Source organism: Syngnathus typhle, linkage group LG5, assembly GCF_033458585.1.
Source record: "Syngnathus typhle isolate RoL2023-S1 ecotype Sweden linkage group LG5, RoL_Styp_1.0, whole genome shotgun sequence".
NCBI lineage: Eukaryota > Metazoa > Chordata > Actinopteri > Syngnathiformes > Syngnathidae > Syngnathus > Syngnathus typhle.
The window spans coordinates 15,047,512-15,064,726 of record NC_083742.1 but is presented as its reverse complement, the minus strand read 5'-3'; the positions used below and the strand labels follow the sequence as shown (position 1 = coordinate 15,064,726).

At 43.4% G+C, this 17,215-nt stretch overlaps 4 protein-coding genes across 6 annotated transcripts; 2 read left to right on the top strand and 2 right to left on the bottom strand.

Annotated features, from left to right (window-relative positions):
* Window positions 1-147: 147 nt before the first annotated feature.
* On the top strand, window positions 148-5,685 carry LOC133154185 (UDP-glucuronosyltransferase 3A1-like). 2 transcript variants are annotated; one of them, XM_061278686.1, is made up of 11 exons: window positions 148-654; window positions 1,044-1,145; window positions 1,218-1,338; window positions 1,442-1,605; window positions 1,683-1,847; window positions 1,939-2,147; window positions 2,733-2,878; window positions 2,953-3,038; window positions 3,439-3,658; window positions 3,763-4,078; window positions 4,187-5,685. In XM_061278686.1, exons 1-10 carry the CDS (start codon window positions 573-575, stop codon window positions 4,028-4,030), a joined length of 1,563 nt encoding a protein of 520 aa, XP_061134670.1. In that variant the 5' UTR covers window positions 148-572; the 3' UTR covers window positions 4,031-4,078; window positions 4,187-5,685. The 2 variants fall into 2 exon arrangements, with proteins under 2 accessions (XP_061134670.1, XP_061134668.1); XM_061278684.1 differs by having other exon boundaries at window positions 3,763-5,685.
* A 125-nt stretch (window positions 5,686-5,810) lies between these two features.
* On the top strand, window positions 5,811-7,912 carry pdxp (pyridoxal (pyridoxine, vitamin B6) phosphatase). The gene is made up of 2 exons (XM_061278687.1): window positions 5,811-6,590; window positions 6,814-7,912. The coding sequence occupies exons 1-2, from the start codon at window positions 5,993-5,995 to the stop codon at window positions 7,152-7,154; spliced, it is 939 nt and encodes a 312-aa protein (XP_061134671.1). The 5' UTR covers window positions 5,811-5,992; the 3' UTR covers window positions 7,155-7,912.
* A 46-nt stretch (window positions 7,913-7,958) lies between these two features.
* kgd4 (alpha-ketoglutarate dehydrogenase subunit 4) lies at window positions 7,959-9,872 on the bottom strand. Of its 2 annotated transcripts, none has more exons than XM_061278689.1 (5): window positions 9,717-9,872; window positions 9,372-9,527; window positions 8,736-8,799; window positions 8,414-8,613; window positions 7,959-8,332 (listed from the first exon to the last, which is right to left on the bottom strand). In XM_061278689.1, exons 2-5 carry the CDS (start codon window positions 9,423-9,425, stop codon window positions 8,315-8,317), a joined length of 336 nt encoding a protein of 111 aa, XP_061134673.1. In that variant the 5' UTR covers window positions 9,426-9,527; window positions 9,717-9,872; the 3' UTR covers window positions 7,959-8,314. The 2 variants fall into 2 exon arrangements, with proteins under 2 accessions (XP_061134673.1, XP_061134672.1); XM_061278688.1 differs by having other exon boundaries at window positions 9,625-9,857.
* Window positions 9,873-10,352: 480 nt separating this feature from the next.
* On the bottom strand, window positions 10,353-12,907 carry LOC133153938 (betaine--homocysteine S-methyltransferase 1-like). The gene is made up of 8 exons (XM_061278259.1): window positions 12,787-12,907; window positions 12,369-12,501; window positions 12,128-12,240; window positions 11,840-12,031; window positions 11,616-11,763; window positions 11,332-11,514; window positions 10,916-11,144; window positions 10,353-10,810 (listed from the first exon to the last, which is right to left on the bottom strand). Exons 1-8 carry the CDS (start codon window positions 12,796-12,798, stop codon window positions 10,633-10,635), a joined length of 1,188 nt encoding a protein of 395 aa, XP_061134243.1. The 5' UTR covers window positions 12,799-12,907; the 3' UTR covers window positions 10,353-10,632.
* Window positions 12,908-17,215: the final 4,308 nt, after the last annotated feature.

The window sequence follows — 17,215 nt, the reverse complement described above, 5'->3', positions numbered from 1 at the left end:
GTCTTTAGTTAACATTTCCATTTATTTAATATGAAGACGTGCTTTGGGGGACTCTGAGCCCCCCTTTTGCCACCGCCCCTTCTCCCGGTCCCTCCCTTTCATTAACACTGCAGGTCCAATGCTGGTAGACATGTGAGTGTCTGACTTTTAGAAGAAAAACGGAGAGGCTCATGTGTTATGTGGACAGAACCACGCACACAGACTGGCGTGCCGACTCCCGAATGACAAGGATCAGCGCCTTAAGGTCGGGACTTTTCCATTCATTTGCACTGACAGCCAAGCAAAGTGACACAGACATTGTAAGCGCCTTTGCCCTTTTATCAGCTTCTGAATGGAATGGTATTTTGTTTTTTTTCTACTCAACTTATTTTTTGTTTTCTTTTCATCCCGTATTTGGGAAATTAGTTTGCCATTATAATTCTGCTGGCTCCAGCCATAATTCTACTTTGTCTACTTTTTTCCATAATTTTACCAGGCAGACACTCGCATAAGAACGCTTTCATTACAGTTTATTTTTGAACTGGAAGACTATTTTCGGGATTTTGGCTGGAGATCACGGTGGCACCAACGACATGGGGCTTGTGGTTTGGATGTGCTGGCTGCTGGCTCTCCCACTACTTCAGTCTGCCAAAATCCTAACGGTCTGCCTAATTGGTGAGTAGGGGAGCAGTCATTGTCATGCTTTTCTTTTCCTCCCTCGTTTTCTTCCTAACTAGCCATCAAAAGAACAAAAGAAAAACCACACAGGAAATTATAGAATGTAAAGTTTCAAAAATATAGTATCTATTTTTAATGAATAAGTGCAATACTTGTGTTATGTTATGGGTCAGATTAACACGTCTTACAGTTGAAAGAATTTCAATGTGGGGGAAAAAAAAGAAATTTCAACAAAATGTCTTGATCTTAATTTCAATTTACATTGATGGTAAATATTTTGAACCAGCAGTAAAAATAAAGGTCAAAATCTTCCAAATATTATACGGTCATCTCTTGTTACCCAAGCCAGCGATGCACACCTTTAAAAGAAATACTTCCTCCTGCAGGAGGAAGCCACTACTTGTTACTTGACGAGATCTCCCATAACTTCCACCTCCATGGCCATGAGGTTCGCATGCTCCTGCAACTGGACAACCCTGCCATCACAGGTATTGTTTCAGATTTATCGACAACATTCATTTGCATTCTGCTTTTTAATATACTATAATCACATCCGTCAGGTTTGTCCTATGCCGGCCGCAATGGCAGCTACCAGACCAGCACTTGGTCCCCAGGAGAGGATTACATTAAACAATACAACGGGTGGTTCTTGGAACAGCAAGCACAATTTTTACTGGGCCGGTACCACAATTGAGGCTCTTTCTTTCAACATTCTTATCATGTGTAGCAGACATAACTCATATAAAAATGAGTCCTTTGGAGTAAACTAACGTTCTTTCCACAGGGACAGCTTTAATGGCTTTTTGAATTTCATGGGTCACCTTTCTTATCAGTGCGACAAGCTCTTAGGGGACAGCGATCAAATCACATTCCTCCGGGAGCAGCAATATGACATCGCTATCCTGGATGCTTTTAATCCCTGCTCCTTCATCATAGCCCACAAACTTGGTATTTAGTGACAATCTATCACATATAGCCAACAAAACTCCAAAGAATTAATATCAGGCCTGTTTTGCATCATCCAGGTGTGCCCTACATCGCCTTCTATCCAGGCTCTCTGAACGGCCCCCTTGCCATTGCCATCCCTGCCTCCATCTCCTCAGTACCAGCTTGCAGCTCCCAGTTGTCGGACCGCATGGACCTCTGGGATCGTGCAAAGAACTTGGTCTACTCTCTCCTCAATGCTGTTGGTAAACAATTTATTAACTGTATTTCGAGGTTTCATTGTGCACATTTTTGACATTCTGACAACGCCCAAAACATTTCCATTTCTTGTTAAAGGTCAGAAAATCGTATGGTCCATTTTCAAGGATGTAGCCGAGCGTCACTTGGACTCAGGATCCCCGCCTGGTGGCCTGGATGAGTTCCACCAGAAGGCGGAACTCTGGGCCTTCAACACCGACTTTTCCCTGGAGTTCCCGCAGCCGCTATCGCCTGCCACCGTGTTGACGGGGGGGCTCCTCAATAAACCTGCTGAACCTCTGGAACAGGTCATTCCTCTTCATAACAATACATTCTAATGTGTAGCATATAATGGAACTCTTTGTTTTAAGTGTGAAATGAAACAATTGGTTGAATATGGTTTAATTACCCAGTAATATTGGATCCAGTTCCATTCCATGCACAGAATAGCATTAGATAGCTTCTGAGAAGTGACTCTTGATAGATTGTGAAGTTCAGGGCTCAGTGGCGGTGTGGAGGGGGTTGAGTTTGGCAACGTGTCCATGCGCCACATGACACACATTATGGCAGGGGTCACCAACCTTTTTGAAAGTGAGACCTACTTCTTGGCTACTGATTAATGCAAAGGGCTACCGCCTACGGGTTTGATATGCGCTTGTGAAATAACACATTTGCTCAGACCTTTGATAAGCATTAATCGTATTAAACCGTATGAAGACATTGATCATGTGACTAATTTCTCACAGTCATTAACAATGATTTAAGGAAACAGATGTACATCAATGCAAAATGCTGAACTTTATTAGGTGTTGACATTTTCAAATCATCACTTCTAATACATTCCTAGGAAATCACGATATCCCATCACAGTCAAAAAACGGTCTATCTTGCAGGACCTTGACTCGTGGATCTCCAGTTTTGGAGAGTCTGGTTTCATCATTGTGACCTTGGGATCCATGGTCTCTTCTGTGTCTGTGGACCTGCTTCTGGTGGAGCTGGTGGATGCCTTCTCCATGATCCCTCAGGGTGTGATCTGGAGGTACAATCTTGTCATGATGCTTGCACTCACACAAAATCTATGTTTTGAGTATTGATGCTCCTTTTTGTTGATAGGTACGACCGTAAGCTTTGGCCGCCTCATCTGAGTAAACCTTCCAATCTCCTCCTTGTGGACTGGCTGCCTCTTAATGACTTGCTAGGTGCTTATTCACTTCATTATACACTGCATAACACTTTATTGTACGCGAGTGAACGCAGTCACACATTAATTGACACTGCTTGGGTGGTGTTCATTGGTGTCACATTGTTCTGGTACTTATTAAATCATTATCACTGGAACAGTGTCAGTCAAATCTAGGTATTGTACAGTGTCCATTGTCTATTCTTGCTGACTTTGTGGGCAATTACACACTTGATTGGTCGTCATTGAATTGCAGAAAATCACCTTTCACACAAACAATTTAGCCTTTGCATATCCACTACAGTACAAAACAAAATCACATCAGGAATAGATAATAATAGATATTGATAAGCATTGTTATTCCTTGGAGGTTGACTTTATTTATCGTTTTGAAATGAAATATTCTCATTTCTTCCCAGGACACGGCACGGTGCGCCTCTTCATCACCCACGGAGGTCAGAACAGTCTTCTTCAGGCCGTGTATCACGCTGTTCCCGTGCTTGGCATCCCCCTGTTTGGAGATCAGTTTGACAATGTGGTGAGAGCTGAAGCAAAGGGCCTGGGCCTTGTCATCAGCCCTACGCGAATTACCAGCAAGCTCCTTAGCTCCACCATCCAAAACGTCATACGGAATGTCAGGTATGTGCAAATTGCTCCAATAAATATTACACGACATTTGATGTAGTCAAAACTGTCAAGCATCTATTTTTCCTATTCATTGTGATACCTCCTCCACTGTCTAGTTTCAAGTCGGCAGCTTTGTCCCTCAGCCGCATCCACAGATCGCACCCCGTGCCCCCCGCGCTTCGACTTGTGCAGTGGGTGGAGCACATCCTGCACAGCGGAGGGGGAGCTCACCTAAAGCAGGCGTCATTGCAGCAGTGGTGGTACCAGAAATGCCTACTGGACCTACTTTTGATCATCCTCATGGGTCTTACCGGGTCAGTTCTTCTCTGCTGGATTTTCTGCAAGAGCAAGACGAGCAAAGGTGACAGCAAGAAAACACAATAGGACATATGATGGATGGAATGTTGACTTGGAAATGGCTTGCTCCCTCAGGTCAGACCAGAAAAAAAAAAATTCAACGTACAGATAGCAGATTAATCAATTTACAATAATACAATAATGAAATATTTGTGCTTTGTTTCTTCCCACCACTGGACACAGACATCGTTGTACTGTAATGCTGAATTGTCCCACACCTCCATGCTGCTTTGACCCGACTGTGCTACAAGCAGGGGGCACCAGTGTGCACCATTGTTTACGTGTGTGTGCATATGAGTTTGGATGACGGTCGGGTCTGGTGGCTAGTTGGCCTAGAGGCTCTTCTTTTGCCACCCACCCACACCTGCAGGCCTCAACTCCAACCCCTGCGGTCTTTCCTGCTTGTTGGCACAGTCTGCTTCCCACTCCTACACAAGGCCCAGCAATGTTCACGGTCAGCGCTCACTCCACAGTGGAGAGCAGAAAAGGTCTCGGAGGACCTCTCTCCCCTCCTCTTTCTCTGCCCTTCTTCCCACCCCTTACATCTGTGTTGGGGTGGGGGGGTTGAGATAAATTAGCAAGAGAAAAAAATGACCAATTAGAACGGCATGTTCTCGCTCCCCCCATTCAGCTGTCCAATCCTTCATGCCATCGCTTCCTTTCATTTGTCTGGCAGTTGCAGGTGCCAGTATGTCTTCCTCTGCCTCGCACGCAATCCCAAGTGGGCCGGGCAAAATGGGCCCAGGCATAATATAACAGCAAGCGGGGAGACAGATAATAATGGCAAAGGAGAAAAAAAAACACAAAAGATGAAATGGCAATGAAGCAGAAGAGGAATGAAAGCAAACAAATTAGACAAGAGGAGGGGAAGAATCTGACAAGCTGTTGGCACGAAATGTTAAAAGAAGAAAAACAATACAATTCACGCAATTAAACAACACTTTCACATGTTCATAATCTGCTGCTTTACACATACTATATATAAAGTCAGAGTGGTAATGTGCAGTGTTTCATTGCAACACAGCCACACTTTAATGCAATAGTGGAATTTGCCCTCCTTATATTAAACTAATTGAAATGTCACGCCACAGAGAAGAATGTTGTGCATTAGTGTTTGTGTTAGAGTAGGGAAACATTTTCAAAACGGCGGCTCTCCAGGACGGGAGTATCCTACCCCTGATTTGAAGGATAAACTGCACACGTGTTTTGCTTTTTATTTTATTTTTCAGTACACGGTTATCATTTATCAACATTTATATGACGATTAATTCAAGAATGTTAAAAAGGGACGTGAAAGATTGTCTGTTCAGTTAATATGTCTCAACACTTTTGTCTATTTGAGAACATGTAAACTCCACTTTAGCCGGGATTCGAACTCAGAATCTTGGCGTCGTTATGAACTTAATCCCGAATGATGGGGGGGTTATAGCGCCATCTAACGGAGTAGAGTGTGTGCTCCTAGTAAATGACTTTACAAGTGTCGGATATTGGCTTTAACTTAACCTACTTCATGAGTGAGTCTCGAAAAATGTTTTTTTTTACAAAATTATGGAAAATAGGCATTCTCCACTAATAGTTTGCATTTCTGCCACACCTTTCTGATTTGTGTTTGAATTTTAGCTATGTTCTCTTGTTACTCCAACATACCAAAAACGTGTATTTTTATTGCCCATCGGTGTAAATGTGAGTGTGACTGCATTTGTTTTCCAGTGCTCATTTCGCTTGCAGTCGTAGTACGTTCTTGATTGGTCAAAGCGCCACTCTACTCCGATTGGTCAGGATTTGACCAAGTGGGCGTGGCACACGTCACGCTTCCTTCCTATGGCCGTAAGATGGTACGTAACACAGCAAAGGTCCTATCCGCAATGTGATTAAACAACGAACGGCCATGCTGCCGTATCCCTCGTCAAACGCATTATTATGGTCCAGCTTCTAACACGGCGACGCTTTAGGAGGTGAAACACGGAAGAGGCTGAGGACAACTCCGTCATGGCGGCTACAATTGGCCTCAAAGCCTGCCGGAAAATTCGCGGTGCGCAGATACGAGGTCTCCTGGAGGCGAAGGACTTCATCCTGTTCGACTGCGATGGGGTCCTGTGGCACGGTGAGAAGGCCGTGGCGGGCGCGGCCCAGGTGGTCAACTCGCTCATGAGTCGGGGCAAAAACGTCGTGTTCGTCACCAACAACTCGACCAGGCCGCGCGACAAGTACGTCCACAAATTCTACCGGCTGGGCTTTACTGCTGTTGCTCTGGAGCATATCTTCAGCTCGTCCTATTGCTCGGCCCTCTACCTGCGGGATGTGGCCAAGCTCCGTGGCCAGGTGTTCGTCGTTGGTTGCGACGGGCTCCGGGACGAGCTCCGGGAGGCAGGAATCCCTTGCGTGGAGGAGGTGGACGAGCCGGACGCCACCATTTACGATTGCGCCCTGGCCACGGACGTCAAGGCGGTGCTGGTGGGCCACGATGACAAACTGACTTTCCTCAAGCTGGCCAAGGCGTCGTGCTACCTGAAGGACCCGAACTGTTTGTTCCTGGCCACCGACAACGACCCTTGGCACCCGCTGTCGAGCGGAAGGATTTTGCCAGGTATGAAGGTGGTGCTCAGTCGGGCATTGTGAGGCTTTTACGATACTTTTCAACAACTAATTGAGGTTTCAGATGGAACCACCACAAGTCACAATTAGTGTGACTGGTGCAATGCAGTAGTTGTATTAGTTGCATCGGTCTTCAATGTGACTTAGTGAACTTCCACGATTCACACTCGCTAGGGTCTGATGAGCCCTGCCATTTGGCTTTTGTTTCCTTATAGGTTCCGGGTCCCTCATGGCAGCCCTGGAGGTGGCATCGGGCCGCAAGGCCACGGTGATCGGCAAGCCAAGTCGCTACATGTTCGAGTGCATCTCCAGACAGTTCCCGGGCATGGACCCGGCCCAGTGCCTAATGGTGGGTGACCGCCTAGAGACTGACATGGTGTTCGGCTCAAACTGCGGCCTGGACACCATGCTCACCCTCACTGGGGTGTCCCAGATGGATGAGGCCCACCAGTACGGGAATAGTGAGGTGGACCAGAGCCTGGTGCCAGACTATGTGGTAGACACCATCGCTGATTTCTTGCCCGCATTTGAGGAGGTGGAAGAGCAGAGCAACTGATCAGTGCAGTGCATGCTGCAAATCCTGAAAAACTAAGTAATTGACAACCCCTCCAAACTGTGTGTCAATTCAAACTGATCTTCAATCGACCCCTTAAAAATAAATGACTCATTTTTTATTAAGAGAGTCACCCTAATTAAATGTGCAGGCAGTAAAGGCTCTCCTCAGAAACCCAGGCTAAACTGAACTCCTCCTTGACTAGTTTCTAGTCGCGATATGTAACTACAATGAATGAATGAATACTTAGACAAGTTAGAGAACTGTGTACATGTACTAGTCACCTACATTGAGGGAGCTTTTGGCACCATCCTGTGGCATTTAAGGGTATTTCAAGAAAGGCACAGAAACTGAAATTCAGCAAGTAACAGGATTGGTTGAAAAAAAATACATGTGAATTCTTGACTATGTTTAAGCATACCTCAATGTTAGTGATGTGGTCATTTATTGTTAACGGTGTTTTGTTTCAATTGCACCTTCTCATTCACAAACCTGTGTTTAATAGTTTTTTTTAAACAAGCAAACCTTTCATTGAAAGCACTAAAATCACAACAGCAAATTGTATATGGACAGCTTACATGTGCCAATATTGTAATGTGTCTAATTTAATGGCTGCAATTTGCAACTATTTGACAAATGATTTTTTTTTTAAATATATAGCCTGTCACAGATGTGAATGATCATTTCACAATCGTGAATATTCAGTGTTAGCATAGAGAGCATGTTGGCAACAATAAAGACCTGCATTTATGCTAAATATATATCCGCTACTTGTTTTGTATCTACATTACTCACATCAGACCACACTAGAATAGAATATTGCTTTAATGACTTGAACACAACATTGATACAAACACCAAACATCTCAGTGTTGTTAAATGCCACACATGTTAGTCAACAGAAGCCCAGAAAAAAAAAAAAGAAAAGCAGCAGTCTGCTGCAATATGTCAATGCAAGAGAACATCCACTGTTCATCAGAATGTCCTTCAAAAGCTCATCAAAACAAACATCCTGAAAAATAAAAAAATATGTACATGAGAGGATTTGTAAAATATTTTATTCTACATTGCGTCTCGAGTTTTTTGTGCCAAGAAGAGAAAAGACATCAGGATGATGAGCTCCATAGATAAGTACTTTGGTTGCAGTCATTATACTGGGACCCATCATTCTGGTCCACCACGCTATAACAACAAGAATACACAGTTACTTCAAATACAGTTCTGTAGTCATAACTGCTCATATTTAAGAACTTGCTAGTTCACCTGAATATAATCCATCTCGTCTACCACAAGTGGTCTGCGGCGGTACCTTGCAGGTAGCAGCTGGACCGATGCTAAGGTGTCAGGTGTGCCCGCGATGGGCGGGAGACTTATGCGATTTGTTATTTGTGGCGGCGGCGATGCCGAACTGGGGCTGTTGGGTTGCGAGAAGTTGACTAATAAAGTTTTCAATCCTTCTTGGGCTGTAGGAGAGAAAAATAAGATGCGATGATTAGAAAATACATGAAATCTGTTACAAATAATTTATGTTTTGTGTTTTTTTTTTTCAATTTCATATCTTGGTAAAAGATATGATTCCACTCACCATTAGGTTTAGGGATTCCTTGTCTGCTGGGAAACTTGATCATGGGCGCATGAGGCCGCACTACCTGAGGAAAGCAAAAACAGTCTATTTGAAGGATAGTACTGCTTAAAACAGTGATACTATTTATGAAATAAAATTATAGGACATTTCTAATGAGTGTCTTGTTCACCATTATTCAGGAATAAATACAATACATTCAATACGGGGGAAAAAGGAACATTTATAAACGCAATTATTATTCATTATTACTTTATCAAGCCTGACTGACGCCACATTATTATTTAGGGGTAGATTCAAATCAAAAGGGAGTTAAAATTTGGCCTGCTAGCAATCTTGTCGCGTACGCCTTTATGACACCTCCCTGACAAGGAAATTAGATTATTTACGCATGCATAATTGAAATGCCCAAATGGGTTACTGGTTGCTGATTCATTGTGGAAGGAAAAAATACATTTTGACGGCGAAAAACAAGGACACCAACAAGGGTACGAGCAGCTTTTGTCACCTCTCTCTGGACTTCCGCTCTGTGCTAATTCATCAAACACTCGCAAAAAAGCTTCATTTTCATTTACAAGTTTTAAACAAATATGACACGAAAAATCATCTGCACGTTAAGTTGTCAAATGGAGCCGTTACCTGAATAACTCTAGCGGTGGGAGCAGCCATTTTGGAGCTGACTTTGCTCCCCATGACGACCTCGGCACTTTTAGTTCCGGGTTTTAAAGCAATGGCGTTTCCTCTGCACGCCACAAGATGGTGCCGCCCACAACACGTAGTGACGTCCTGAGTGTGCTGACGAGCCCACAGTACACAAAGTAAACGATTAGCGTCACATGTTTACATAAGCAGACACAATTGGCAAGCCCCCAACCCACCACTACGTCGTTACCTATCAGGCAAGTACTCTCTCAAGGTCAGTATAAAAGCCAATATAATGCAGGGTTGGCTTCCTACCATTGACTCACGAAATTAAGTACGTACTTAAATCCTTTCGTAACCTTTTACTCCAGGAGAACAACCGTAAATATGCTAAATAGAACAAAGGACGTCCGGAATTTGTGAAGGATGTCAGTGTCTGACATCAGCGCCTGGATTAATTGAGGGAATGAGAAATCGAAGAGCTCTGTGTCGTTTGTATTTTTATATACACTCATCACGTGATATACATCGTCCAATAAGAAACGGGGCAGAGCAGGCGCAAAGCTTGTCTACAGAAGGAGATAAGTGGCATTTATCGGCGCCATAGGGGCGTGTAATTCTCATGTAAAATGGCTCAATAAAAATTGGGAAATGCTGAACTTTAAATTACAAAGTCAGGAGCTGCTGTAAAACCAAAATGTCATTATACACCGAGGACTACTTTTACTCCAATCTAAAAGTCTCCAAAACCTTGTCATGTTCAATGGTGATTCTCCATGATGACTCTTGATCTATCTATTTATAAATCTAATCAATATGATTCGATTTGTAAACATTTCTTTGTTCTTTTCAATACATATCAATATATATTTGTAGTTGCATCATTATTTTAGGTTATATGTAAAGTGCTTGGTTGCAACGGCAGCTTGTACGGTATATACGTATTTTTTTTATGCCCTCAAAGCAACAGTCAAGACACTGATTCACATTGTATCTTTATTTTACAAAGTGGTTCTGCGTGGTAAATCAAAGGCGCTGATCAAAAAGGGGCCAGCTCCAAACTTGAGCTGCCACTGTGGCTTCACATGAACCCTACAGCAGTTGGCAATCAGCAGATGCACACAACAATGGCAGTTTCAAGCGAGGATCTGCCCCCCTGAGTAGTCAACAGGATGAAAACGCTGACATTTGCACACGTTTAGTCAACGACTGTTTACGTGAATCTCTGCTGTCAGGTCTGAGGCCGTCAATAGTACAATCAGTGGCTCTTTGATCGGTCAAACAGCTCCTTGAGCTGTTGCTTAGTGGTGGCTTCTTTCTGCTGCATGAGCGCAGCGTGGCCTTTGGTGACACCCCAGCTGTCCGGCTTGGACATGGAGGAACACAGTGGACGGCCAGAGGCCGGCTTCAGGTTCTCCCAGTAATCACGACGAGCTCTAAGTCATACAAAACATAGGAATAACATGAGCTGCAGCACATAGTATGTTGTAGAGTATGTTGGTAACATTTTACTGGCGTGAAGTGCAAACATGTATGATTACCTGGCTCTGACCCAGGGTTTGGTGTGCATTTCCAGACCGGCACCCCACATGCCGTGTTTCTCCGATCCAGCGGCCACGATTTTCCTCTCGGCCGCCAGCTCTTCTGCCACGGCCCTGATGTGGTACGGCTCAAACCCGCAGCAGCCGCCGATGAAGCGAATGCCGGCGTTGTAGGCCTCCCTGGCGTATTTGTGCATGTCCCATCGAGTCAGGATCCTGGGCTCCAGACCTAGACAAGGATTTCACAAATTGTAAAGTTCCAATTGGAGTTTTTTTTTTCTGCCGTTGCAGCCCTTACATTCTGTATGAGTCATAATGTTTTTATTTTTTAATTGATGAGCAATAAAAATGTAATGATTTGACCCTAATATTTAATAACTTCCTTTTTATATTGTGTATGTACAGGATGTTATTACCAAAGGGGAATTCTGGCAAGTCAATGAATCCCTGGCAGTTGCAGTCGGGGGTGTGGTAGGCCAGAGGCTGCACCATGTAGTGAGCCTTCAGGCCGGCTTTCTCCACAGCCGCCTTCATCATCTTGACAGCCTCCACACAGGTCAGTGGGTCAAAGTGGCAGTTGACACCCACAATCTGGGCACCTGTGCAAGAAGACACAAAATTTGCAACTTGTAGCTGTGACTTGTAGTCACCACAAAAGCGCTACTATATAGTAATCAGTTGTGTTTGGTGTGCAACCAACCAGCTTTGACCAGCCTGACAGCACACTCTCCAGGTGAGACGCCGTGCATGTCGCCTTCCGGCCCGATGCACAGAGAAGCGGCCACGGGCTTCCCCGTCCCCTTCAGCACCTCCACCGCCCACACGGCCTCCTCAACGTGCTCAAAGTACTGCAGGATGGGCAAACGTCACTGTGAGACAATGAAAACGGACTATATGCACGCAGAACCGAGGATTGGCATCTACCTCAGCAATCAGGAAGTCCACGTTTTTCTTCATGAAAACGTCCAGTTGCCTCTTGAAAATGGCCTTCACGTCTGCCTCGCTCTTACAGCTCAGGTAAGACGGCGTCTGAGACACACCTCCCGCCACCAAGGCGTCGCCCTCGTTGGCCACCTCGCGGGCCAGATCGCAGGCGGCCTCGTTGATTTGGGCGCCCTTTGCGATAAAACCGACTCGGTTAACCATGGCATGTTAAAAAATCGACTTACTCCCGATGCAGTTACAGTGCCACATTGGCTTTATTGAACATACGGTGTAGGTCTGCTTATTGCCCCTGTTCTCCAGCTTGTCATCACTGGCGTAGAAAGTGAAGGTCTGCATGACATTGGACCCTGCCCTCAAGAACTCCCTGTGCAGCTGGCGCACTGGAACAGCAAACTCGATTGCGTTACAAGCAGTACACCAAAAGTAACACAATCACTCAAACTAAAGTAAAAAAAAGGAGCTGTATTGATTCCATTATTTTTGAAGACATTTGATTCCTGGTCTTCACCTGCTTCGGGGTTCTCGGCGGCAGCCTCAGGGGTCCAAGGGCCCGCCTTCACGTAGCCTCTCTTTTCCAGGGCAAACACAAAGCCGCCATCGCCAATCACCACCTCCCCGGCGTTGAGACGCTCCAAGATTCCCTGAGAGAAGGAAACAAAGGATGGATGTCAATTTAGGAATGGTAATAAACATCCACACACAGACCCAGTGAGGCTGAATTTGAGCCACAAAGGTCAAAGTTTTGCATTGCAAGCAGCATTTGACCGCAAAAGTGATACTTGGAAGGATTTCTGATGCATTCCTGTGCACTAGAGCCAGACACTTGTATATTCATCTAAAGTTTCTCTGTGGAGGCCTGAATCAGCAAAAGCAGCTTTTGACCTCAACTGCAGTGCAGAACCGCTCCATGCAATTCCACTGCTTACCTTTGGTGCCATATTCCCGGAGCTGCGTGGACCCCTGACTGCTCAGACTTTGACAGGTTGAAACAGACATTAAAAAAGGTCAGCGCACTTCTTTAAATCCATTGCAAGCAGGGGGAGCGGTCTAAGCCAGAGACACTCTGATTGGCAAACACAAGTTACACAACTGTCCACCCCCCTCACCTTTCCAAATGAATGAGTGTTGTGTTGTCGGCGCACATTTGCTAGTTTAGTCCGGATGAATTCTGATTTTGTTTGTGTTTCTCGGTTTAAGTGTGAGTGTTGCCGACTAGACAGAAAAGATACACGAAACTATGCTAAGAAATCTCTCTCACCATTGATAAAGGTATTCAGTGCTAATAGGCAATACGAAGGACATTCATGTAGAACATTAAACTCGGGGGGAATCATTAAACCCGGAGTGTTTAGATAGACTTAAATGCGTTATGTAATGTTATACGACTGCATGAACTGACCTTGACTGTGAGCCAAAATTATTTTTTCAGTGAAAAAAACGAAAAAGCTATCGAACAAACAATATTGCAGCAAAATATTTTAATGAGTCAAGTCTGCGGTCCACAATTTGAGATTAGAATCAAATTCCAGTTTGAAATTCTCAGTCTTGATTTGATTCTTCTTATGCTTACGGTGCATTGCAGCATGTATCATTGTTTCACGCGCTTTTCTACAAGCTCCGCCTCCATCGCTGTTAGTTTCATTTCATTGTTATGATTTGGCCTCTTTGTCTCGCAGTGCCATCAAACGCTTCATTTCCTCTTTGCCAGTGGCCGCTTTGTGCTGCATGAGCTCGGTGTTACAATCAGTCATCTGGGGTAGCTTAAGGCTTTCTCAAAAGAACAACATCCAGCTAGAGATGCAGTTCCTAAGGATGCTCTCCATGGCTCTGACCCATCGCTTAAAGCGGCAGCTGAGAATCACCGGAGGTGCATTGCGAGCGGTTGCTTTGGAGTTGTGATTGTACTGAAGGGGAAGTCTAGCAGGCCTCTGGGTGAGTAACGGCGGCTTTGGGTCCAGCCTTGATGTAGCTCTGCTTCTCAAGGGCCATCACAAAGCTCCCATCGCCAATCACTACCTCGGCCAAGTTCAGACGCTGGATGAACACAAAGGATATCATTGAGATGCCAGTTTTTTGGCTGGCAACCAGTCCAGGGTGCACCCAGTCTCTTGTCCAACCCCCTCCAGACCTAGAATATAGAAAATGGATGGACTCGTGGCTTCTAATAGCTTCATGAGGAATTTTGTATGTTTTAGCAAGGAAATTCTGCACCTCTTAAAGTTTTGTAAACAAGGCTGAACAAATACCGCACGTCGATGCAGACGAGTGTTTACAAGTGCTTTCAGGACAGAAAAAAGGCTGAGGCACTTGGTCCAAAGGTGCAATGATAAAAGAGGCTCTCTTACCCCGAGAGCTTTTGCAATAGTGCAGCCAAACAATCGAACAAGACACAAATGCTGGATCGTACTTTTAAGTTTACCGTAGCTCTTAAAAAGTATCAGAATTTAATTTCGGTTTAGAGCTCAACCATATTTAGCTGCTAGAGAGAAGATCGAAATATTAGGCACCCCTCCTAGTGCTGTGCACTTCCAGACTAGATGGGTGAAAAAAAGCAAAACAATCAAAACAAATTCTATGCTGACCTTCTTGACAGGTGCCATTTCTTTGTCCAGTTGCGAAAATAGCAAACCCAAGTCCTACTGGAGTGCAATTCTTCTCCGCGTTTTATACCTGTGAGGTATGATGGGAGGATTTTGTGTCCATGCCAGTGTCTTATTGCCATCATGCCAATTGATAAAGTCATTAAAAAGTGTTGACACCCGCAAGGACATTCACGGAGAGCTTTCAAAGCGTTCGTAATTCATCTTTTAAATTAAATAGAGTTAATGAACTGCAACTGCAGCTCTGTGTTTTTCTGCCAAGCTCCAAATAGTAAAACTACATCTATATTTTGCAATTAGGCCAAAGGTGCTTGGCCGAGTAAAGTCACAGCAGAGGCAAGCAAGGCAACACTTTCTGACACTTGTCCATAAATGGACTTGAAAGGTTTGGCGACACTTTAACACTCTTGCTGTAGATCATTATTTATTTTTTAGTTAACTGGTTACACCTTCCTGTCCTTAGATGCAAGTGTAAACATACGCACATACACACACCAGATATGGTTTATTGACCTTCAGCAGAAAGCTGTCAGTTCTGGGTTGATCCAGTTTGAGAGAGATTAGCAGTATACCTCCTCTCTGAAGTTTATCAACATGGTCAAAGTGCAGAAAAAAAGGCGAATTTCGTCAGTAGGGTTTAAATGCATCACATAAATGACTTGACTGGACTACAATGCATCTCAAAATTAAGGAATTTGAAAATATTGAATCACCACACGCAGGTACAATTTGGGGGAAAATAAATCTTGCTGCATTTCTTTTACACCAACAAAAAATCAGTATTGATTCATTGAGAATCAAAAGAATACATCTTCAAAATTATTCTATGGCTTTAATTTTGTTACATTTTTGGCTGTATTAAGATGAGCAGTACTGAATGCCATTTTCGAGTTGTCACTGGCTGTGACTAGAAAGGGATGAAGCCAAAGCAGTTAGAAAGGGGCAATAGAGTCAAGTTGAAACAAGATTTTGGGCGGGTGGGTTGTTGACCGGGTGACCACGACATTAAAGTGGTACGAGTCTGGGTTCAAGTTGGGTTAAAAAAAACAAGCAAAAAAAAGTTGTTTGAGCCATGTAACATGGATGTATGCAATCACAAGAGTTAAAGACTGCATGGAAACACATTTAACAAGCTGATAAAGCTGTGGTTAAATTTTGACTCCCCAATGATAACTTTCAGACTTTTGGTTTGTCATACGATATCCGCAAAACACATGCAGTGGTCAGGCAAGCAAACAAACAAATCATTCTTGTCAAAATGTATGTATGTATGTATGTATGTATGTATGTATGTATGTATGTATGTATGTATGTATGTATGTATGTATGTATGTATGTATGTATGTATGTATGTATGTATGTATGTATGTATGTATGTATGTATGTATGTATGTATGTATGTATGTATGTATGTATGTATGTATGTATGTATGTATGTATGTATGTATGTATGTATGTATGTATGTATGTATGTATGTATGTATGTATGTATGTATGTATTTATCTTTATGTATTTATGTATTTATGTATTTATGTATTTATTTATTTATTTATTTATTTATTTATTTATTTATTTATTTATTTATTTATTTATTTATTTATTTATTTATTTATTTATTTATCGGGCTAAATATTTTCGACACCCAACCGAACCGGAGGGGACCAACTTAGATGTACGTATAATTGAGCCACAGGAGGGCGCCCTAGAACAATTGTCAATACGTACATGCTGTAGCTTCTCCAGCGATGCCGTAGAAATGAGACAATTCGGGGAAAAGGGCTGTATTAAAAATGTTCTCAACAAAGTAGAAGTCGTCGATTATTTTTTTTAACCATCTAATATCTCTGAAAAATTATATCGTGGACTTCTTTTCCTGACGTGGGTTGTGTTAGGAGTATTTGTCTCCGTCTCCTAGCAACCGCCAGGAATCTCTTCCCAGCACAAGTCAAGAAGTGACCTGCGTGTCCGCGTTTATTTATCTTGGCACGCCGAGCAGTGGATACAAGTTGCGCTTCGCACAGGATGAGTCACGCCGTTGATGCCGCAATCTTTTGTGAATGCTATGTTGACATTAATGGAAGACGCTGCTTACATAAATCAAAACTTTGTAAGCGAATGGTAGAAATATGTGTGTGTGGTCCAACTTTGTGCTTGTGTTCGATGACCATATACAGTAAGGACATGTCTACTGTGTCTGTGTGTGGAATACAGTTGAGACATATCTAGATATTTTATTTGCATTTGCAAGGCTGTCACAATGCTGTATTTCACTATTTTTATTGAGCAGATAGATTCACAATAAAAGAATGCTCAGATTCTTTGCTATATGCTTTAATGACATACAGTATGAGTGACAAGTTCATTGTTTCTAATGTCATCTAGCAGTCTCTCTCTCTGTCTCTCTCTCTCTCTTTCCCCAATGTACAGCTTCTCAAGAAACTCTAACATAATTTATGTACGTATAATTGTAGGCCAAGTCGATAAACACATGTTTATCTCTCAGCACCATCCACCGCAAATGGCATCATGGCGCAGCGGAACTTCCTCCCTCTATTTTTTTTTTTTTTTTTTTACCATCAAAGTTATGTTTCCCACTGAGTCTTCTTCACTCATGTCCACACACTCGCACACCTCACACAGAGTTCCCAGGAAGCAAAATATGTGTTGTTGGAGATAGAGGAAGCCTTAAAAGATGAGCAAATTACATAAAGGGTGGATGTCCACGTATTTTGTGTGTGGCTTGTGGTGATGAAG